Here is a 23235-nt window from a genome sequence, read left to right as displayed (position 1 = left end):
TTTGATGTCTAGTTTCTTGGGTTCTTTATATATTCTGGAGATCAGCCCTCTGTCAGATGTGGGATTGGTGAAGATCTTTTCCCATTCTGTAGGCTGCTGTTTTTGTCTTATTGACAGTGTTCTTTGCCCTACAAAAGCTTCTCAGTTTCAGGAGGTCTCATTTAAAAATTGTCCATCTCAGTGTCTGTGCTACTGGTGTTATATTTAGGAAGTGATCTCCTGTGCCAGTACATTCAAGGCTACTTCCCACTTTCTCTTCTGTCAGGTTCAGTGTGGCTGGATTTATGTTGAGGTCTTTGATCCACTTGGACTTGAGTTTTGTACATGGTGACAGGTATGGATCTATTTGCAATCTTCTACATGCCGACATCCAGTTATACCAGCACCATTTGTTGAAGATGCATTCTTCTTTCCATTGTATAATTTTGGCTTCTTTGTCAAAAATCAGGTGTTATTACATGTGTGGATTTATGTCAAGGTCTTTGATTCGATTCCATTGATCCACACGTCTGTTTTTATGCCATTACCAAGCTGTTTTTATTACTATAGATCTATAGTAGAGCTTGAAGTAAGGGATGGTGATACCTCTAGAAGTTCCTTTATTGTGTAGGATTGTTTTAGCTATCCTGGGTTTTTGGTTTTTTGTTTTTCCATATGAAGTTGAGTATTGTTCTTTCCAAGTCTGTGAAGAATTGTGTTGGGATTTTGATGGGAGTTGCATTGAATCTGTAGATTGCTTTTTGTAAGATTGCCATTTTTACTATGTTGATCCTACCTATCCATGAACATGGGAGATCTTTCCATTTTTTTATATCTTTTTCATTTCTTTCTTCAAAGACTTAATGTTCTTGTCATATAGATCTTTCACTTGTTTGGTTAGAGTTACCCCAAGATATTTTATATTGTTTGTAGCTATTGAAAAGGGTGATGTTTCTCTGATTTCTTTCTCAGCTCATTTACCATTGGTATATAGAGGGCTACTGATTTTTTGAGTTTATCTTGTGTCTCGTCACATTATTGAAGTGTTTATCAGCTGTAGAAGTTCCCTGGTAGAATTTTGGGGTCATTTATGTGTACTATCATATCATCTGCAAATAGCGGAAGTTTGACTTCTTCCTTTCCAATTTGTATCCCCTTTGATCTCCTTTTGTCTTACTGATCTAGCTACAACTTTGAGTACTATATTGAATAGATATGGTTAGAGTGGACAGCCTTGTCTTGTTCCTGATTTTAATGGAATCACTTTGAGTTTTTCTCCATTTACTTCAATGTTGGCTATTGGCTTGCTGTATATTGCTTTTATTATGTTTAGGAATGTTCCTTATATCTCTGATCACTCCAAGACCTTTATCATAAAGGGGTGTTGGATTTTGTCAAAGGCTTTTTCAGCATCTAATGAGATGATCATGTAGTTTGTTTCTTTCAGTTTGTTTATATGTTGGATTACATTGACAGATTTTCATATGTTGAACCATCCCTGCATCTGGGATGATGCCTACTTGATCATGGTGGATAATGTTTTTTTAATGTGTTCTTGGATTCAGTTTGTCAGAATTTTATTGAGTATTTTTGTATCAGTATTTATGAGGGAGATTGGTCTATAATTCTGTTTCATCTATGTATGGTTTGGGTATGAGGGTAAAAAGAAGTTGTCAGTGTTCCTTCTGTTTATATTGTGTTACAATTTGAGGAGTATTGGTGTTAGCTCTTCTTTGAAATTCTGGTAGAATTCTTTCTGCACTGAAACTATCTGGCCCTGGGCTTTTTTTGGTTGGGAGACTTTTAATGACCGCTTCTATTTCCTTAGAGGTTATAGGTCTATTTAAATTGTTTATCTGGTCTTGATTTAATTTTGGTATGTGATACCTATCAAGAAGATTGTCCATTTCTTTTAGATTTTCCAATTTTTTGGAGTATCACCTTGGTTTAAGTTTTCCTTCTAGTACTTTCTGCAGGGCTGATGGATGGGTTTTGTTTAAATTTGGTTTTGTCATGGAATATCTTCTTTTCTCCATCTATGGTGATTGAAAGTTTTGCAGGATATAGTAGTCTGGGCTGGCATCCATGGTCTCTTAGCTGCAAAATGTCTGTCTAGGATTTTCTGGCTTTCAGAGTCTCCATCAAGAAGTCAGGTGATATTCTGATGGGTCTGCCTTTATATGTTACTCGGCCTTTTTCCTTTGCAGCTCTTAGTATTCTTTCTTTGTTTTGTATGTTTACTGTTTTGATTATTATATGGCGAGGGAGCTTTTTTTTTCAGCCAGTCTATTTGATGTTCTGTAAGCTTCTTGTATTTTCATAGGCATACCCTTCTTTAGGTTGGGAAAGTTTTCTTCTATTTTATTGAATATATTTTCTATGCCTTTCAGCTGGAATTCTTCTATCTTTACTTTCTTAGGTTTGGTCTTTTCATGGTGTCCCAGATTTCCTGGATGTTTTAAGAATTTTTTAATTTAACATTTTCTTTGACCGATGAATCTATTTTCTCTATCATATCTTTAATGCCTAAGATTCTCTCTTCTATCTCTTGTATTCTGCTGAAGATGCTTGCATCTGTAGTTCCTGTTTGCTTACCCAGAATTCCCTTGGTTTGAGTTTTCTTTATTGTCTCTATTTCAGTTTTCAAGTACTGAAACTGTTTCCTTCACCTGTTTGTTTTTTTCTTGGCTTTCTTTTTAAGGGATTTATTCATTTCTTCCAATTTTTTTTTTTTTGCTTGATTTCTTTAAAGGAATTTTTCATTTCATCTTTAAGGGCTTCTATCATCTTCAAAAAGTTATTTTTAAGTTGGTTTTCTTCTGCATCATCTGCATTAGAGTGTTCAGGTCTTGCTGTTGTAGGGTCACTGGGTTTATGTTGTTGGATGGATTCTTACACTGGTGTTTATCTACCTCTTCTTCCAACTGGGGTAGGTGGTGCATGTGCCTGTAGGGTCTGCTGGTGTTGCCGGAGACGGCTGTCCATGGGGAAGATGCTAGGGTAGGTGTGGTTGGGCGGCAGCGGTGGTGGTGCAGCCTGCTGGCCTGCTGCTGGTGTCTGCTCCAGAGCAGTGGAATTCCAGCAGAGTTCAGGGCAGGGCCCAGCTGCCTTGCCGGCACTGAGGGAAAGGGAGGGCATAAGATGTGCCCTGGGGTTTAGGGCCTAGAGATTGGGGCAGTTCAGCTGGTGTGGATGGCACCTATGCCTATAGTTGCTGCTGATGTTACCGAGGAGAGTTGGCCAAGGAGAGGATGATGGGTCTGTGGGTTTGGGCTGCAGGATGGGTCTTGTGGGAACAGAGTCCAGTTGGTGGTAGCAGTGGTGGTACGGCCTGTGCACTGGTCTCTCACCTGCTGTCTGGCAGCTGGAGTCTGCACCAGAGCAGTGGGGTTCCACCAACCATACTTTGCTACTCTTGGCACTTAGTGTCCTGGGTTTATCTGATACTTGGACTGACTCTGTATCCTGTTGGTAAGGTGTGATATTTTACAGCGTTGATTATTCCTAATCCCTCAGTATTCTTTGGACCTTTTAAATTTTTTTTAACAAAATTTCGAATTGTATGTGCAGGAGACTTACTTTAGCAGGCATATTTCAAGCCCCCTGATTGGCTTAACACTATTGTGCATAGCTTGGTTTTGCAATTTTGAAACGTAATCAGCAACCTGATTCTCTGCCCAGCAACCAAGCTGAACTCATGTTCTAATTATCAGCAGGGTGGTTCAGATTTTCAGCCTATAGAAGCACATCATCCATAAATACTGGCAGGTTTGTTTCTTCCCTCCCAGTCACAATGCCCTTAGGTCTTTTCCATTTTTATTTGACTGACCTAGCTAGGATTCCACTAGAACGATGGGTTAAAGATGGTGGTCTGGCTCCCTTTTGTTGGTGCAGGTCACATTTTCCAGAGGGACTATTCCTTGGCCTATTTGTTTTAACAAGTTAACTTCCTTTGCTAGTTCGTTAAAAGAGTTTGAATATGCATGGATACTGATTTTTATCAGATATTTCAGTACCTTTTGGAGATGATCACATGATTATTTTTTCTGACATATTTAGTTAATGTGGTAAATATACCTGTTTGGATAGAAATTCCACCTGACATATTTAGAATAAATAGCCTCACTCACCTTGATCATAAAGCATTATCCTTTTTTGTGTGTTGCATACTTGGTTGGCTCATATTTTGTACATCTGCAACTATATTTGTAAGAGATACTGACCAGCATTTCCCTTCTTGAAATGCCTTGCCAGGCTTGACATGATAGTGCTGCTCCCAGGCTAAGCTAAGCATCCTTTTTCGCTTTGGTATATATAAACTGTGGTGTTTTCCCGTTTTACAACCTTGGTATGGGATGTCTGCACCTTCTCTTACTGATGATTGTTTGGTTTCATTAATTTTTTTCTTTAGTCTCTCCAGAGGTTTTTTATCAGTCATGTTAGTCTATTTAAGAATCTAGCTTTTGGCTTTATGGAAACAGTCTGTTGAATGTATTTCTATTTCATTCATTTCTAGTAACCTTATTCTTTCTCTATCTTCTATTTTCTTTGGGTTTGTGACTTTTCCTGCTTTGTGAGTTACATATCTTAATGATTGATTCCAGCCTTCTCTTCTGAAATCTGAATGTAAAGCTCTAAATTTTCCTCTAAGAACAACAGTATCTGTATTCAGTAAGTTTTCACACATAGTCTAATATTGTCTTTAAGTGACTTTTTCCATTTATATTTAATAGAACTATGGATATGTTTGTATTTAAGTGTGTCGGTGTACTTTACAAACCTCTATTATCTACTTCTTGGCATTCTATTTTCTTGCTCTAGATTTGAATGATATAATTTTCCTTTTCTATTAACTTGGAAACTACTATTCTGCTATTCCTTTGTTGATCATATTTGTGGATACTACAGCCGACTTGACTCCATCAAGTCTAATCTCACTTAAATTCAAAAGTGTTGTTGATTCATTTAGGACTCACGCTCCTATTTACAAGGCGGACTCATCTCCACAGGTGAACTTTGACCTGTGATGATTTCCTGTCACATTTTCTTTACTGGAATCTAGTGGTGATGAATTTTTGTCTAAAATGTTATTTCCCTAGTCTTTGAAGGTTAATTTTGCTGAGTATAGATTTACTAGGTTTGTATTTATTCTCTCTTAGCACTCTTAAGATCTTATTCCCTTAAAAAATTGCTATAATTCATATTGTTCCTTCCTCAGAGATCATCTTTTTTAGCTGGCGACTCTTAAGAGTCTCTTCAGCCAGGTGGTGGCTTTAATCCCAGCACTGGGGAGGCAGAGGCAGGAGCAGGTGGATCTCTGAGTTCCAGGACAGCCAGGGCTGGTACACAGAGAAACCCTGTCTCTAAAACCAAAAAATAAAAGAGTCCCTCTCGTTTGAAGTATTTCTCAGATATACTTTTAACTGCTGTTTTCTTTGTTTTCCTTGGGATTCATAGTCTTATATTATGATTTAATATTTTTACGAAATCTTAGAACTAATTATTCTCACCTTTTGTCTCAGAAGAAATATTTCTTTTTCCCTCGTTCAGTGTACCTGAGACTTTTAGTTGCACATGTTAAGGCCATTTTCCTATGACTGCTGTTTCTTCACTTTGCTTCCTTTTAGTGATTTATTCTGTTCAGATGTCTAGTTGTACTCATTTGAAGTTTTCCAGTCAACAGTAAACTGCTGTTACACTCAACTGATGGGTTTTTCACTTGCTGGATAGCTAGTTTCACATTTTTATTCGGATATTTATAGTTTTCATGGGATTTCTGCCATTCATAGTCCATTACTTTAGTGTAGCCCCTCTGGCTGCCTCTCTCCTCCCTGTCGCTTGCCTGTCCCTTCCTTCTCTCACCCCCACCATTGTCAGAGTGTCTCAGCCTAGTGCTGGTCTGAATGCAAAGCTGAGATGGGGTTCAGGACTAGTGACACACTGACCTAGAAACTGGGTTTCCTCTTTGCTTTGCGAAGTTATCCAGATGCATTAAGACATTTCACAGGTGAGTGTCAGGCTACTTAAACACAGAAGGTGTACTCTCCAGGGCCTGCTTCAGCGTCTGTGGGGCTTCCTGTCCTTCCTTCTCATTGCAGGCTAGATTGTATTGCCTTGGCCCCCTGTGCCACCTGTTCTCTCATCTGCGGGCACCTACAGAGAAACCATTGGCCAAGGTGGTCCACCCTCTCTGTCCAGCCTAACTCTGTGTCCCAGGTCCCCAGTGTCCTGCGCTGCAGGCAGAGGCTGTAGAAGCCGGTAGGTCTCCTGAGCACTCCTAGCTAACCTGCTCTGATACCTGAAGGTCATCCTTGCAGTCAGTTGTCCTTTGCTCTCTAGACTCCCTCCCCTTTGCTCTGTCTTGTCTGGACTGAAAGAACAGATGGAGATTTGGAGGTTTGCCTTAGTGCAAGCTTTAGGTTACACAATTGACATCTTGCCTTTAATGACTCCTCATTAGATTAGAAGTATTTACAAATGGGACTTGCCTAAAACAAAGTCCCTATGTTTTCAAAGGAATTAAATGATGACTCTCAAGTAAATTTAATTCACTTGAATTCACTCTCAAGCTCATGTTTAGTGTAAAGATTGTTATTATGCCAAATTAATTCTAAATTTAAATTGAGAAGTAGTTTAATATGCCAGTGTAATTTTGTATATTTTTTAAATTAATGGTTTCAAAACATATATTTTAAGTTTATTACTAATTTACTCTCTTGTCAGTTCATTTCTCTAATTCATGATTTCTAAATTCTAAGAAATTGTTTCATGCACAAAATTAACACTTAGAATCATCAGTAATGTGATGTTCCACTCTTGAAATGTGAAAATATTTCATCTTTTTCACTTTACCTGATAGAATTTCAAGGTAGCTTCCTTGCCAGTCTTTGGAAGGAAATGTTAAGCTTGAATGATGTACCAGCCACTGTCACATCTCACTCAGTGGTGGCCTTAGGGAGCAAATTCCTTAAAGGCAACTGAAGGCCTTTCCACGGTGAAGTGCAGACCTGTGGGGTTTACATGTGGCATTTGTGCAGATGTGGTCTCTGTAATTGACTGTCCTGACACTTGTTCAGGTCAGCCACTCCAGTGAACTGACCTGCAGTGAACCTGAGGTCAGGAATCTCATTTTCAGACTCCTTAGCAGCTCTCAAGTACAGCCAGTGCTGAATGCTGAGGTCTAGACAAGCCTTACGGCTCCAAGTAAGGCAGCTCATGGCCTGCCTAGTGCTCTTCGTGAAGGGCTGCCTTCCACCAAGAAGCCGTCACCCTGTCCTCGTAGGAGTCTGTGAGGAACTTGACTGTGTACATGCAACATGGTACTGCGCGACAGAGTGCATGCACAGATCCCAATGCCACTGGCACAATGCCCAGGCTGGACTCATCCCAGCCCTGGGACTGGCCATTCCCTCCCTCATTTGTGGCGCATGTGTGCCTCAGTGTGTATCCTATTTACTGGGTTTGTTGTTGTTGTTGTTGTTGGAATAGGGGAAATAGTGGTTATTTATCAAAAGATTACAGTTCAAATTTTAAACATGTAGCACCACTCAATCTGTGCTACAACCAACCAACAAATAACAATTTTTCTAGTTGCTGAAAAGCATCTCAGTCTAAATTACTTTCTCAGAGTTTACAAAAATGTTCCAATAAAAATATTATCTCAAGGCTCACAGAATACTGCTTCAGAAAACATCTCAGGTCTGTTTATGAGTCAGAAATGATTTCTGTGCTGTGTGCTAAGCTCCGCCCTTTGTTGACCTGGTGTTGGAATGTTCTCAGCTGCGCTCCGATCCCATCACAGGCAGCAGTCATGGCTTTCACTTTGTGGATTTGGGTGGTCAGGTTTTATTATTAATAATAAACTGCACAGTTGAAACTTTGGCAAGCTTGCATGAAGCCCTAAGAATGTGGTCCAGTGGGGAGAAGGCAGCCAGCAGACCAGCACTGGGAGATGCTCTTATGTCGAGCCTAGCAGCTCAGCCATGAAGGGGATTCTTGTTTATGCCATCAGATGCAAATGACAAGAGGCATCTTCAGTTTCTAAACATTTGAAAAACCAGTGCAAAGTATTTGTTATATCCTTTCTTAAGGTTTTGTTTCACTTTTATCCAATATTTAATGAATTTTGTATATGTTTGTAAACATTTACATTGTTAAACATTTATTCTTAATCACGCTGCAGTTTACTTATTAGTAACAAATAATGAGCCTCGTTTGACCCACAGTGCGTTCATAAGAGTACATGGCACTTTCCCTCTCAAGTAACAGCAACATTACCTTTGCCAACCATGTTCTCCTTTTGGAGACATTTGGGAATCTAAGGTACCTGTTAGCCATTTAGTTCCAAGAGCAGGAAGTCTGTCCTCTGAGCAGAGTGCACATAGCATGGCGCCATCTTCACTTTGACCCAGTCGACATAATGCTGGGCTGGGTAGTACTCAGTGACAGAGCACTTGCCTGACATACACCAAGCCTTGCCTAGACTCTGTCTACAGCACTGCAGTAGAAAGACACAGATATGAAGGCTGGGGTCTGAGGTCAGTCACCCAATCCTGAGGGTGAGCCTTTGTTCTGTTTGAATCCATGCCTTCCCCACAGGCTCAGGGAAGATGGCGAAGAGTAAGTATCAGGCAGAAGCCAAGTTGTCATGTGGTCTCTGTAATTGACTGTCCTGACACTTGTTCAGGCCAGCCACTCCAGTGAACTGACCTGCAGTGAACTCCATGACAGACTGGTCAGCACTGTGCCCAGCCTACTGGGTCGCCAGCCCTGCTGTCCCATCAGCCTCCCCAAATATCCCATCGCCATCTAGGTCTGCTATTTCTTCTCTCTTTCTACATGGCTTGATTGCTTGCTCAGACCTCACCTTGGAGCCTGCTGGTGTGTGAGCAATGTTGTCACCACTGGCTGGGACAGCGCTGACGCCTCTCAAGAGCTCTGAAAATCTGTCCGGTGGATAAGTGATAATCAGTATGGATATGGTTAAAAGAAAAAGAAAACAATTTCATTGTCCATTCATTATGTTTTTGATTCTAGAATTTTTTCCTCTACTAGAGAAATATGTAGAAAGAGAGCCTGAGCCAGCAGTAGGGAAACAGTCAGTCATATAAAACTTTCCTTTTAAATTCGTCTTGTGGAACCCAAGAACCAAGATGATTCCCTCTGAACATCAGAAATTGTGACTCTGCGCTTGTTTTGATGGTGTCGTCTGTAGGCCAAGTCAGTGCTAAACCTCAAACCCTGAACTTTAGCCTCGCCATCTGGCTGCTGTCCCACATCACCATTCACCCAAGTGATGCTATGGAGTCAGGATAAAGGTGTAGCTTACAAGGACCCCAAGGCTCAGCCAGGGCCATCTCCGTGAGCACTCTTGGAATTGGTAACTTCCATAGGGTCTCTCATTTTCTGAGGAGGAGTGTTAGTGGGTGATGGTTTGTAGAAAATTACAAGCCTTCCTCATCATGCATGCCAAGAGCTCATTGGTTGCCTACATGACTTCCTGTCTCTCATCCTTCTGGGCACCAATTTGGAAAGACTTAGAGAGGTGGCCACTGTTGTCAAGCTCACCACTGATGTCATCACCATCATCTGGTCTGTCAGCAGCATCCTCCACAGCATTAAAAAAACTAATAGTCTCATCACTGTAATGGTGGAAATGCTAATTTCATTTTTCATATGTTTAGCAGTGATATTAAGTTTGCCTTATATCTGGGCTTGCATTCATTTCTCTTTTCAAGTATCTCTTCTGTGGACTTGCTGTCTGCCCCCAACACCACAGGGCATTTCCTTTATTGCTGGTTGTAAAGATACTTGATGTGTTTGCAAGCCTTATCCTTTTCTTGGTTTCTACTGCTTGTGTTTCTGTTCAGTGTTAACCTGTTTCTTCAGTAGTATCTAGGAGTGTCACATGTAGAACAAACATTTCCACAAACACAGGATCCTTCCAAGTCCATGCATTGACAGACAGTTGGACTAGGGTGCAGGTGACTAGAGTTGAAGTATGGTGGTTTCCTGTCATAGGGTCTGCAGGTCCTCTCACCCTCCGTGTCCGTAGAACAGTGCCTCAGCCTGGGCAGTTGGTCTACTGTGCAGGACCAGAGGACGTGTACCCAACAATAACTTTGCCTTGGGCGCGGGTTCAAGGTGAGAAGGAGACCCTCTTTCTCTGATGGTAGTCGCCACTTCCAGTCCATGTGCTGAAACTGCTCTAGAGCGTGCAGAGTGACAGGAAAATGATTCTAACAAACCCAGGGCCAGAACAAAAGGTTAGCTGAAAGGATTGTCTCTTTGGGTGGTGGCCTTGGGGACTGAACCCAGGAGTTTGCCAGTGCCAGTCAGGAGCCTCAGCACCCCCACCCGCAGTGAGTATCCAACTTTAGAAAGGAAAGTCAGTGGCAGAGCTTTAAAAACCATGGAGGGAGGGTGTGGTATTCAGTGACAATAGGAAACCCAGAATAGACTTTATAAAAAGTAGTGTGGGGGCATCAGACACTCTAGATTTTGACAGGAAATGAGACTAAGGCATATGTGTGTCCTTGACCTCTCCAGACCTTCACCTTACCTCTGGGCCTGAGAATACCTGCTTATAGTTTTCTTGTAAGTTTAAATATGTAGGCTCTTGATAAATTATAAATGCAGCCTAACAACTCAAGTCACTAGGACCTGTGCACAGACCCTCGAGCATAGCCACCCATCTCTCTCTCTCTCTCTCTCTCTCTCTCTCTCTCTCTCTCTCTCTCTCACACACACACACACACACACACACACACACACACACACACACACACACGCCGTGGCAATTCCTGGGAAGGACTAAGCCAGGAGATGAAGTAAAGCCAAAATAGTATAGTAAGTGTAGGTCCCACACCTGTCCAGAGCTCCTCAGGGTACCTGTGGAATGTCTGCATGCAAGGAGCTAACCCTGAGTTCTGGGCAGAGGGTGTATACCCATGATGCCTGATGGATGGGGCAGGGTGTCAATGTGTAGACATTTTTGAAAATGTGTTATAAAATATCTTGAGGCTGTTCTTGTGATGGGATCACTCTACTGGTCCTATGTGCTGCATGAAGTGTTGGGGACCACCCAAGATGGTGCCTGAATACTGTATGATAGTATTCAGAAGGATGGGTGGACACAGACTCTGCATGGCAAGTCTGGGTGTCCATGTGTAGTCCATCTCTAGGATCTTGCAGTTCTCCTCAACACAGCCTTCAGCAACAGTTACCATACCACAAGAAAGCCCTGGGATACACAACTTCCACCTGACGGAAATGACAGTATCTGCTTGCCAAAAGAGTGTGTGGCACCAGGCAGAGGGGGACAGAGGTATGCTCGATGCTAAGAAAGCCATACACTGTAGTGTGTGTAGGACACTGGCTACCAGCTTTCCAGTAGAACAGACCTTGTCCCTCTGGGCAGCTGTAGGAAATTCTGTTTGCGGGGAACTCTAAAATAGAGTTTGCAGTTTGCTGCTTGTTCGGTAGAAAGAGTAGCGCCACCATGCTTCCAGTACTTGGCTCTGAAATTCAATGCAAGGATATGAAAACTCCCTGCAGAAATAAGTTGTGTTAGCTAACAGAAGCCTTTTCCTTGCTGAATCTGTGTTTCAGTAGGGTGCAGTCATGCAGTGTTTGGATAGAAGACTTCCCCTTAAAGCTAGCTTCCTGGCCTTGGGAGAGCCGTGCAGAGGGAGACCCCTCCTCCTGCCTTGAACCTTGTACTCCCTGCTTCACACTTCTCCCTCCTCACTCTGACACTCCTCCCAGGTGCTGTGGCGAGCACCGAGGTGAAGATGAAGCTGCAGGAGTTTGTTCTCAACAAGAAGAAGGCGCTGGCCCACCGGAACCTGAACCACTGCATTTCCAGCGATCCCCGCTACTGGTACGGGTAAGTGACTTGGGCCTGCTCTTGGGGTGTATGGCATACTCAGCTCTGTGGACAGCTTTGAGTGGACCCAGTTTTTCAAAGACCTAATATAGGAGTGGTAGAGATGCTGAACCCCAAAGCTCTGTAACCAGATCTGAAGGGAGGAGGTCTGGGCATGGTGTCACTGTCAGCCAGATGAGGGTGGATATCTTCAGAGTAACAAGCCATATTCGTGGCAGTGATCAGTCACTATTCTTAAACACCACAGGAGCCACTTGCAGAGGACTTCTGTCCTGATTATCCACTGTTGCTTACTGAGTTCTAATCTGAGACTAACATCACAGTAAAGAAACCACTCTGATATGCGTGGAAATGGATGCTCCATGGTTAGGGGGATGGGTTTTAGTGTGTGCGGGTGGGGTGGGGGTCAGAGGCGTCCAGAGCAAAGAGAAAACGAAGCAGACTGGACATGGCTGTCTTCAAGAGAAGCAAGAGTGAAGAGGGTTGTATTGTATAGAGGAGGAGGAGGGGAAGGTGAGAAGGGCCTGGAGGCTGGTGTAGACTTTGAAATGCTAACAAATATGAATAGGACACAGGGAGCCTGGAGGCCAGCATGGGCTTTGATATGCAACAACAGGTGTAGTCACCGTACTGGACATGACTCCTTTGGTGGACAGAAACCTTTTCACAGGTTTTTAAGGCATGCCAACTGTAGGCTTTTAGTGGTCCTTTTACACCGTCCAGCTTGAGCTGAGCCTATACTGTCGTTTTTTAATATATACACCGCCTTTTGGGGAATTGGAGTTCCCTTTGGACCTGACAGCATCTTTATGATCTAGATTAGGACAGAATTGGGAAGAAATATCAGCCTGGGCCATAGCATGTATAGTGGGCAGACCAAAGCAAGACCTTGTCTCTGCTGAGAGATACAAGCAGCTAATTTGTCCAGGGTAAAAAAGGCTTGGGTGGAGGCCCTGCCAGCATGGGCCATTTGTGGGGTAGTATAGAGCCCACTGAGGAGACTTGGCCAGTTCTCACACGAAGCACATGGCTAATTTGAAATTATGTTATGTTGCTCTTAAGGGTCGTTTCATTGCTAGAAAGAAGCAATAGGGTAGTTTTCCTAAATCAAAATGTAGTCATTAATTTCATTCGAGGGAAAATAGCTTTTCTAGTTTCAAAATGGACAACTGTTTCTACTAAAACCCTCTGAGTCCACTAAAGTGGCACATTTATTTGTAGAGATGACCTCTGTTACCACACCACGACCTGAGGAGGAGCCTTTGTACAGTGAGGCTCTTCATGGTCCCTTACATGCTCTGTGGCTGCATACACTGCAGATCTGCTAAAACAGACTACTGGTCTTCATGTAGCTCAGGAGAGGTGAGGGAGTGGACCATGGGGAGTGGTGATGAGTGGCCATGAGCAGGAGGGCCCTTGAGAAAGGCAATGTGAGAAAGCCTTAGCCTGTGGTGTGGTCTGCAGCCTCTGCTGGAGAGGTCAGCCTGGCCTTCTGCCATGCAGAGGTTCCATTGTCCTACATTTACATGTAGATGTAAGGATGGTCAGGGAAATGCAGCCAAGGATAGCAGTTAGGGTGATGATTTGGGGGTGGACACAAGGGTGAAAGCAGGAAAGGGCAGGAGGGCCAGACAGGGTCTAGGAGAGACAGTAGGACCTGGGAAGGGAGAGCTGCCTAGAGCAGATTGGTACCAACTTGTTACAAGATTGTCCTCGCCCCAGGGAGCAGGGGGAACCCCTTTAGAGGAGAAGATGGAGCAATCCAACTTAGGGACTAGGGAGTTCAGTGGGGGTGCTGTTACAAGAAAATACAGGACTCGAAGAGGCACCTTTGCAGGAAGTGGGACTTGTGAGTTGAATTACAGCCCTAAGAGGGCAGTCACAATTTTATAGACAGATAGGACAGCTGAAGTAGAAAGGGCTGGGGGAAAAGCTTACAGGAACAGGGACTGTGGAGGTAGATGTGGCTGGGAGCAGAATTCAGCCAGCAGGTAGCCTGCTACATGTGAGCAGTTATGGAGAAGGGAATTGGGTACAAACTGAGAGATTGAAGGTAAAGTTCCTAGTGGGGAGGGGAGAGTGGGAGGCCTTTTCCTAGAACTTTGTCCTGAGCAGGATGCTCCAGGGAGGTCCTAACTTGCACAAGACCCTCTACCCTGAAGCAGTTTGGGAGCAAGCTGGCCAGAAAGGGCAGAACTTGGTATCAGACACACCATCCAGGAAACCAGCTTGTTTTTATTGAGTTTGATAAACATGTAAGGATCCTGACCAACCATCATGGAAGGACTACTCATGTGCAGTGGCTGATTCATTGTAAGACATGTTGGCAGAACACAGTCTTCAAGAGAAAGAGACAAACCGCTACCCAGCTTCACACATCACGTGGTGATTGCCAGTAGCAGTTGAAAGACAGTGAGGTCTTGAGCATGAGGGCTAAGCCGTCAAAACTTCTAGAAGGGATCGTGAGGGGAGGGAAGGGTTTCTTTCCAGCAGTGAAATCATCCTTAAGAGCTGAAGTGTAACAACTGGGAAGTCTCCTCATCAGTGTCATGAGCTGTGAGCCCATTACTAGCATCAACATGTAAAGCAGCTCTTTAAAAGGCACCTTTCGGGGAAAAAGAGGAGTGATAGATTAGAAGGAAATCCAGTGTGCAGCTATAAAGCGCTCGTGAAGCTGCTGCAACTGAACTTGCATGCGGCAAAGATGGGGACAGGTGTGCCACAAAATAAGCTGTGTGGGTTGCCGTCCCAGTGAGATGCCTCTTCTCACATACAGGGCTAGCTAAACTAACAGACCAGGGGTGGCAAGGTGGGGTGGCCATTCCTGCACAGATGGCGGAGGTTAAGTGGTACAGTCCCATTGGAAACGGTTTAGCGGGTCTTAGAATGATACCCAGCAGTGTATTTTCTAGTATTTGCCCAGGGATGTAAGTACACACCCAGGCTTAATCTCTGTGGTCCTAGCCACTGAAACAGAAATGACCAAGAAGCCCATAGCAGGTGAAGTGGCCTGATAGGTTGCATCACCATGCACTGCAATTGTGCAGCAGTGTGGAAACCTCACACAAAGTGTCCTTAGGCAGGGCAGACACATAGCCACTCCTTACCCCTCTAGTCATGTAGAACTGGACTCAGCAAAACAAAGCTGGAGAATCACCAGCAAAGGGACAGAGGGGACAGTCAGGAATTGGGACTGTTCAAAGCCTGATTGGTGGTGATAATCTACGCAGGGCGGAGAGTGTCCACAATTTGAGCCTTAAAACCTCTTCTGAGCCTGCACAGTGCAATGTGGTTGTCCATGCATTAGCTCCCGGGCCTGTGAAATTGAGGCTTGCAGAAAATCCAGACCACAGGATTTCCACGAATAAGCTTCATGTTAATTATATGTTGAAATAGTATTTTTATATCTCAGGTTGAGTAGAATGCTAAAGTTAATTTCACCCATTTTCCCCCATTTTTATGTAGGTACTAGAAAATGTAAATTACATGTGTAGCTCACACATTTCTGTTGGAGTAATCTTACACTTGATTAACGAGTTTTATTTATTTTAAATCACTGGTATAAATCTTGTGTAATAGGAAAGGCTAGTTGTTGATAAAATTTAAATGCTTGATTTTGTGTTGTTTTAGTCCACATTCAAGGTGGTATTTTGAAAGAAAACAACAGTATTTGTTTTTCTATCTGAAGTTATATGAGAACTGCCTTTATTTTTATTCTTTTATTTATTTATTGTTTCCATGGTGCTGGTGGTACTGCTGGGAATTGAACCCCAGCCCTCACACATGCTAGATAAGTACTTTTTCACTGAGATACATCCCCTACCTCCAAAGATTTCCTCTTTAAAAAGGCCTGGTCAGTGAACCTGCATCTTCATGCTGATTTTGTCTGCATCCTAGGCTAGAAATCAGGGAGAATTAGAAGCTGTTCTGTGGTCCTAACTTTTGGAATATGAGGGTATGTGAGTCTGTGTGTGTGTGTGTATGTGGGAGGGGTGAGTATGAAGTTATAAACTTGCACGGTGGGTATGTTAACAGGTGTCCATGATAGGGCATAAGGTGTAGGAGTTAGGGGGTGCAAACTTAGCCAGGGAGAGGATTTTGATCTTGGTCATACATCAGGATCCTTCCTCGGTGAGTTTATCCAGGGTGAGCTGAGTTGGCCTGGCATGCAGAGGGAGAAGTGCAAAGGACCATGGGTAAGGGGGCTGCTCCTTACAAGTGAGCTGGTAATGGAGACATGAAGGTCCCCTTATGTAGCATGAATCTTAAAATGTCTTATTTATAAAATCAAACCTGAGGCCAGGTATTAGGGTGAATGCTGGAAGATCAGAGACACAGAACAAGCCACAGCTACCTCACCTCGCCAGTTCCTCAGCTGATCCTGTTCCTCAGACTGGAAGCTTCTGTGTCCTCATCCCAGTGGCTCTCAGCTGAACTGTGCTGCTCCAAAGCCTAAAGGCTTAACCAGCCAAATGCTTAACTAACTCTGGTGCCTGTTTTTCACACCTTATATATCTTTCTGTTCTCTGCCATCACTCCCTGGGATTAAAAGGGTGGATTTCTGGGATTAAAGGCGTGTGTCACCATGCCTGGATGTTTCTAATGTGGCCTTGAACTCAGAGATCCCGAGATATTTCTGTCTCTGGAATGCTAGGATTAAAGGCGTGTGCTACCACTGCCTATCCTCACGTTTAATATTGTGGCCGTCCTGTTCTCTGACCCCCAGATAAGTTTATTTCGGGAACACACAATATTCCAGGGAACACCATACCACCACGCCCTTCTGTGATATGTAGACTCCCACAGAGGCCCCACTGGCTATCCAGTACAGCTGCCAGCTCCAGCTCTGAGAATTGTTTCGAGAGGACAAGGAGGTAGACAGTACTGAGAGCTGTGGGCCTGGCCTGAGTTAGGTCATCCATAGCAGCCTCTTATTTCAGCTCACTTCAAGCTGGGCAGAAACATGGGTTTAATATTGACAGCATCTCAAGGGATGAAATCAGTAAGAGGAGATCTACTGGATCTGGAGTGACCAGTTTCCAACTGTTCTTTAGTAGGATGAAACTGCTCTGTCATGAAACATAACAATGGTATTGTGTTTATTACATTTCTTTTAATTCTCATGTTTAAATTGTTTTCCTATAGTTTACTGTCTTTTTAACCCATACATATGAACACATACACACACACACCATCTGTTTGTAGGAAAGAGAAAAGGGGTGCCATTGTAACTTAGCATTGAAGTCTTGAGGGATGCCCTCTTAGATTTGTGTCTGAGATCCCTTCTTCCGTTCTTTACATGATATGCTTTCATATATCTAAATATACACTTGTGTATGTCTGAGAGCTCCCACTCTAGGTTCACATAACTCCAGATGTGTGGGTGCCGACCGAGTACTGTGTATTCACATAAGTCATTTGGCAAAGTCTGAACTAGAAAGTGGGCAAATGTGTTTGAGTCTTCAAGACTACAGAATGTTTCGTGTTCTCAGAGTTCAGAGGAAGGCTTGGCTAAAGGTCTCTAGGATGGCCTCAGTGCCCTAGACGTACCCTGCTGTCCAATTCCTGCCTCCTCCTCCTGCTCCTCCTCCTCGTGCTCCTCCTCCCCTCCTCCTCCTGCTCCTCCTCCTCCCCTCCTCCTCCTGCTCCTCCTCCCTGTTCTGAGCATCCATCCACTTGCAACCTTTCCCATCTGTCCGTTTTTAGGACTTTAAGTTGTGTGTAGCAATTAGAAGTTCACTTCCTGTAGTAACTCCCAGGGTAGATATTTGAGCCACTGCTGAACTATCCCGAAAAGGAGACAGCTGGGGGATTTGTTGTAGTGGGTGTGAGTGGTGGGCATATTCTGCACAAGGAAAATCCTCAAGGGGCTTGTACTTGAGGAGACAGACAGATGTGGGCATTACAGCACCTGCTAGTGTCTGTGCTGACCCCATCTCACTGTCTGCAGCCTTTCCTGGTATTTCTCATGCCTGGGCCCACTGATTGTCCACTGCTTACACCCTGAAGACAAACCATCTGAGGGCTTCGGAATTGCAGAGGGCAGGTCTGGGCAGAGAATGGGCCATAAGGCACACAGACAGGGCTGTGGGTACTGTTGCATGCTTTTTTGGTTTACTCTTCACCTCACTCCTGGAAAAGAGGGGCTAACCAAAGGTCATGTTTCAGAATTTGGTATCCCAAGGCTTGGGATGTCTGGGCATGCTGATATCTGTCTTTGCCTTTTTCCAGGAAGACACAGCACAGCTCTCTTGACCAGAGCTCTCCGCCCCAGAGTGGGGTGTCAGCCTCCTACAACCACCCAGTCTTGGGAATGTATGACGCCAAAGATGACTTCCCTCTTAGGAAAACAGGTCAGTGTGCAGTCTGCTGCCTGAGTACCTCCATCCTGACGGCAGTCCAAGGACCCCTGTTGAACCACAGGTAGTGCTTTGGCATCTTGTGCTAATTTAGGGTAGTGGCTTTTGCATGCAGACACTCTTTTTAAAATGACCCCAAGCTTCCCTATTTGATTGATCCCAAAAGCAATGAGTCCCATACATGTACTCCTCTAGTGTAGTACTTGGCCTCATCCCCAAAGCACCTTGAGTAATCCCCTCCTGGTAGTTTACTCTACAGTTCAGAATAGGGTAGTTCCAGGACTAAGACAGTTCCTGTGGATGTGCTGGCCAAGGTCAGTGAGTGTGTTACCCTCTATATAGCCTTTGAGTAGCACCCAGACAGGGATGATCAAGGTACCCAGAGTGAAAGCAAGTTCCCATGAGACAGGTGTGCTGGGTCCTGCAGGGAGACCTCTGCTGGCCCATAGCTTTGTACATCAGCTCTCTTATGGACAAAGGCTGTAAAGGGGAGTAGACTGTTGTCAAAACAAGAGGAATATGGTAAATCACAAGACAAGCCAGGACACTCCGTTTTCTTGGGTGATGGTTGTGGAGGACAGGGACTTTGAGAGAAGGGCCAAAGAGGCTGTGGTCAGTGCATTGGGGTGGCAAGAGAGAGGTGGGCTTTCTGGAGGTTGCTCCAGAGGGTGTGGAGCTACATTGTCTTGGCCTTTATGGAGGAGATGTAGCCTCAACCTGCAGTGCAGTGCAGGGCAGGTCCTTCTGGGCTTCCTCAGAAATGAGGTTTGAGGGGCACACCGCTTTTACTGAACAAGTCAGTGAAATCCCAAGTTTCTGTTAGCTCTAAGCAAGGCTGCACTAGTGCCATGTGCAGTGACTTCTTCACAGGCGTCACAGAGATGAACAGGCTCACCTATTACTCCTTCCTGAGCTAGGAAGTTTCAGAGGACACTGAACTGGCAGTGTGATTTGGCATGGCTTTGAGCAAACAGAAACCAGGGACTGGTCTTGGAATGGAGGGACATTTTAGCTCGGCCTAAACAGGACTTGACTGATACTTGAAGTGTGTGAAATAAAATGGCCATGTCAGGTTTGTTTCATTTCTGGTGGATAGGGTCTTGCTATAGAAGGATGAAGACACAGCTTAAATGCAGAGTAGTTGGCTCTCACCAAAGGATAGACCCTCCTGAAAACACCCGAAATCACTTCCTCCAGAGGTCAACAGGAAGAGACAGTGCATGCCTCTGTCCTGTCTGGCCCAGAGCACTAACACAGCAAGACTGCAAGCTCTTGCCCCTCTCCTACAGATGGTGTGGTAGTGCTCCTAGTCTCGAGAGCCTTCCAGTAACTGGTAGCATACTCCCTGAGAGATTGTCAGAACAGAAGACAGAACACTTACACCACTAGCTGCTGCTGCTCACCACAGCCATGTGGTGGCCCTCATTGGTTGTCCATGGGGCCCTAAGGCTTCTCCAGGGGTCTCAGTCTTCCCCCATGGGTCCTTGCGCTGGGCTGTATTTCTCTGGGGACTTTTGGAAGCCAAGCCGCTGCCCTGTTGACTTCTAGCCTTGTCATACAGCCCACCTACAGACCCCACACCCTGAGAATAGAGGAAAGAATGCTTTTCACATTCTGGAGAGGCTCCAGAAAACCTTAATTAAGGTTTGGTTACATTCCAAATTTTAAGAGGCACCACCAGCTCATGAATAATATTAATAATAAGGATTCCAGAGGAAGCATTTAATATCCTACATTATTCAGAGAAGTGGTCTGCAGAACACTGAACATGGCTTCTTCCAGCCCTTGATGTTGCCAATGCTGAGCACACCTCTGTGTGTTTCTGATGAAGTGGGGATACGAAAGACACAGTGAGTGGGGTTACCTGCATGAGGTACCATGATCAAGGTACAATGACAGTCTCAAATAACTCTGAATAGTTCCTGCCTCTGACTTGACACTAGTTTATGTTGACTTTGCATATAGTTTGCCCATCTCAGTCCTGGAAGGATTTTAATCTCTATACAAAGTGAAATAAGCTCTTAGCCGTTTTGTGCTGCTTTCTTCTGAACTCCGGGCTTATGTGCAAGGCCTTGCTGGGCTCCCTGGGATAGCCGCTCACACATATGCTGTGTCTGTCTTCCTTCTCTCGTGAAAAGAGCACGCAGCTTGCCTGAGCTTTCTCATGCTCAGAGCTTAACTGTCTGAGTCCATCCCCAGCTACTTCACACATTACTGGCTTAGGAGACCGTCTTGTCTCCTCATCCCCAAGCTGCTCTGAAAAGCAGTTGAGTGAGTCAAGGAAGACCCAGAGAAAGGCTTTGCTTCATATCCTCTAGCTGTTAGATGGTCTGGACCCCTTCCACCCCATGACTTGTCCTACCAAGCCTTCTCCTCAGCTCTACTTAGCAGAGGGCCACATGCAAATAACCCATCTCAGTAGCCCAGGCCTATGGCATCTGTGTGCACCTGATGATTGTCAAGGCCCTTGACACCCCAGGCTCTGCTGCCCTCACCTTTACCTGCTTCCAGGAGCTCGGAGCTAGATAGTTTTCCAAATACAGGTTCTATTGTCAGTTTTGTCGCATAGCCGAGCTCTAACTTCCTATCAGAGGCCTCATTCCTTTCTGTATTATTGACAACAGTGGTGTCTCTGCTGCAGGGTCCCTCTTCTATCAGAATTCTGCCTGTGGTCTCGGGTAGGGTGGAACCTGGTCCCTTCCCACTGCTTCTGGGCACCCTAAAGAATTACCTTCAAAGCTGGAAAGATAGCTAGGTGCTTAAGAGCACTGGCTGGTTTTCAGGTTCTATTTCCAGCACCCACATGTCAGCTCACAACTATTTGTAATTCCAGTCCCAGGGGAATCTGATGCCCTCTTCCGGCCTCAGAAGACAGTGATGCATGTTATTAAAGTATGAAGGAAAAATACCCATTCACATAAAAAATAAATTAAAATAGAAAAATATAATTAATTAAAATTTTAAGTTATCTTTACTGGATCTTTAAGGCCTTTTTAAAGACACTAACAGTGCTTTGCCACACACACACAAAAGCTAAGGTATAGTAAGGACTTAATTGGATCACTTATACATACCCTCATTGACAGGATCCTTCCTACAGTTAGTACTTGTTCTGGCCCATTTTCTGTTGCAATCACAAAATCTCCAAGACCAAAACAAACAAACAATGCATAGGGAATAAAGCGTTTACTTGACTCTTGGCTGTGGAAACCAGGAAATTTAAGAACACAGACCCAGTATTCATCCGACACTAGGCAGGGCTTCCTGCAGAGTGGGAACTGGCTGTGGTAAGGGTAAGCTTTTGTCAGTTTGAGTTTCTCATCTCTTCTCATGAACCCATCAGACCCAACCTGCCTTTACTTCTCTGTTTAGGAAACCCGTTTAGTCCCCTCTTTCCAAGAATCTTAAATCTGCGCTTTGCCTCAGCCTTTTTCCTGAAGAAGGTTCACTTGCTCACATGATTCAGGCCAGAGAACCTGAACCTGGTTTCCTCAGAACCTTGGCCTCTCTGAGTCCTGATTTTGTGTGTGTGTGTGTGTGTGTGTGTGTGTGTGTGTGTGTGTGTGTGTGTGTGTATTGCCACATGGAGGTAGGGAACTTCTCCCAGAATTCAGAGAGGTTAAGGCGACATCTCACAATTTCACATATCAACATGTGGCCCCAAGCTTGACAGGGTAGACACCAGGGGTTCTGGCAGGTTGTCTGGCTTGGCACTCCAGGCTGTACTTCTCTGGAAGTTGATGGTTGCAGAGTCCCATGCTCTTTTGAATCAGGGTTTCCCACCAGACTGCTGAAGCTTCTGCCTTTCCCACCCCAGGAGCAGGGAGGGTATGCACTTTCTTGCAGAGGATGGAGTTCCATCATGGCCTCACAGTTGCAGGTTCTTACATGACTCTGCACAGGAGAGCTGTTTACAAAAACCAAGCCAGATCCCAACCTCAGCTGTGCCTTTAGCCAGTGTCAGCAAAGAAAGTTGGGGTCCGAGCTGTACTTTAGTGAGGAGAAGCAGCCTAGCCAAACCTACACCTCATGCTTTGGAGCTTCAGTTGGCCTTCACAGAGGCTGCCAGAATCTGACTAGTGTTTGCTCTTGGACTGTGAGATGCAGGTGTCTTCAGGTGAACACCAAAGCCGGTGATTTGGAAGCTGTGGTGACGTCACAGTTGACAGCCTGAAAGGTGCCTTTGTCAGCTCTCCTTGGGTTTCAAAGCGGCCCCACTTTAAAGTTACAGTTGAATTGTTTAGGAGACCTTTATTTGAGAGACATCCTCATGGAGTGATTGTTACACTTCCATGGTTTTTTGCTGTGCCCCGTAAATCAGACAGTGACACTGTGGTGATGTCATCAGGGTGGGATGGAATCACACACACTCGGCCCTGACCCCCAGCCTACTGCACCCATGAATGGGGCTAACAGGAGTGAGCTAACTATCAGAAGAGCCCTGCTTCCATGTTCTACTTAAGTGGAAGTGGAAGTGCACATTTTAAACCGCCAGTGTGATGCCCTTGACCCCAGCTGTGTCTGCCTGGCTATAACGACATCTCCTTCCATACAGCTTCTGAACCCAACCTGAAATTACGGTCAAGGCTTAAGCAGAAAGTAGCTGAGAGGCGGAGCAGCCCTCTGTTGCGCAGGAAAGATGGCCCCGTGGCCACTGCTCTAAAAAAGCGACCCCTGGATGTCACAGGTATGTCAGGGAGCAGGTAAGCCCCCACACACCCCACCCCATCTTAGCACACACACACACTGCACTCTGACACCTCTAGCAAGTATGTCTCAGCCCAACACAATTCCCTTATGCATTCCTGTTCAGTAGCACTGTACATGCCGGCCCAGCCACCTAGAGGTAGGGGACTTGAATGGCGTGTCAGGTCCTGCTCCCTGGCTTGGTTCCCTGAGAGGGCTGCCATTGGGCCCAAATGAGAGAACTGTCCTGGCATTTCAGGGTTATACCCAGAGCTTCTCTGAAGGTGGGTTTAAAACTGCCCTGTTCTTCAGTGGTGATGGCAT

The 23235-nt window shown here is 44.7% G+C and overlaps 1 protein-coding gene across 11 annotated transcripts in view; it reads left to right on the top strand.

Annotated features, from left to right (window-relative positions):
- The window catches only part of Hdac4 (histone deacetylase 4), a 270698-nt gene that overhangs the window by 181198 nt on the left and 66265 nt on the right, over positions 1–23235 (top strand). For all 11 annotated transcript variants that reach the window (XM_036172953.1, XM_036172943.1, XM_036172952.1 and 8 more), the window contains exons 6-8: positions 11746–11866; positions 18098–18219; positions 22781–22912. In XM_036172953.1, coding sequence (XP_036028846.1) covers positions 11746–11866; positions 18098–18219; positions 22781–22912 — 375 coding nt within the window. The remainder of the gene's footprint in view (positions 1–11745; positions 11867–18097; positions 18220–22780; positions 22913–23235) is intronic.

Source organism: Onychomys torridus, chromosome 23 (genome assembly GCF_903995425.1).
Source record: "Onychomys torridus chromosome 23, mOncTor1.1, whole genome shotgun sequence".
Classification (NCBI taxonomy): Eukaryota; Metazoa; Chordata; class Mammalia; order Rodentia; family Cricetidae; genus Onychomys; species Onychomys torridus.
The sequence above is the reverse complement of the archived record's forward strand: the minus strand, read 5'-3'. Positions and strand labels throughout refer to the sequence as shown.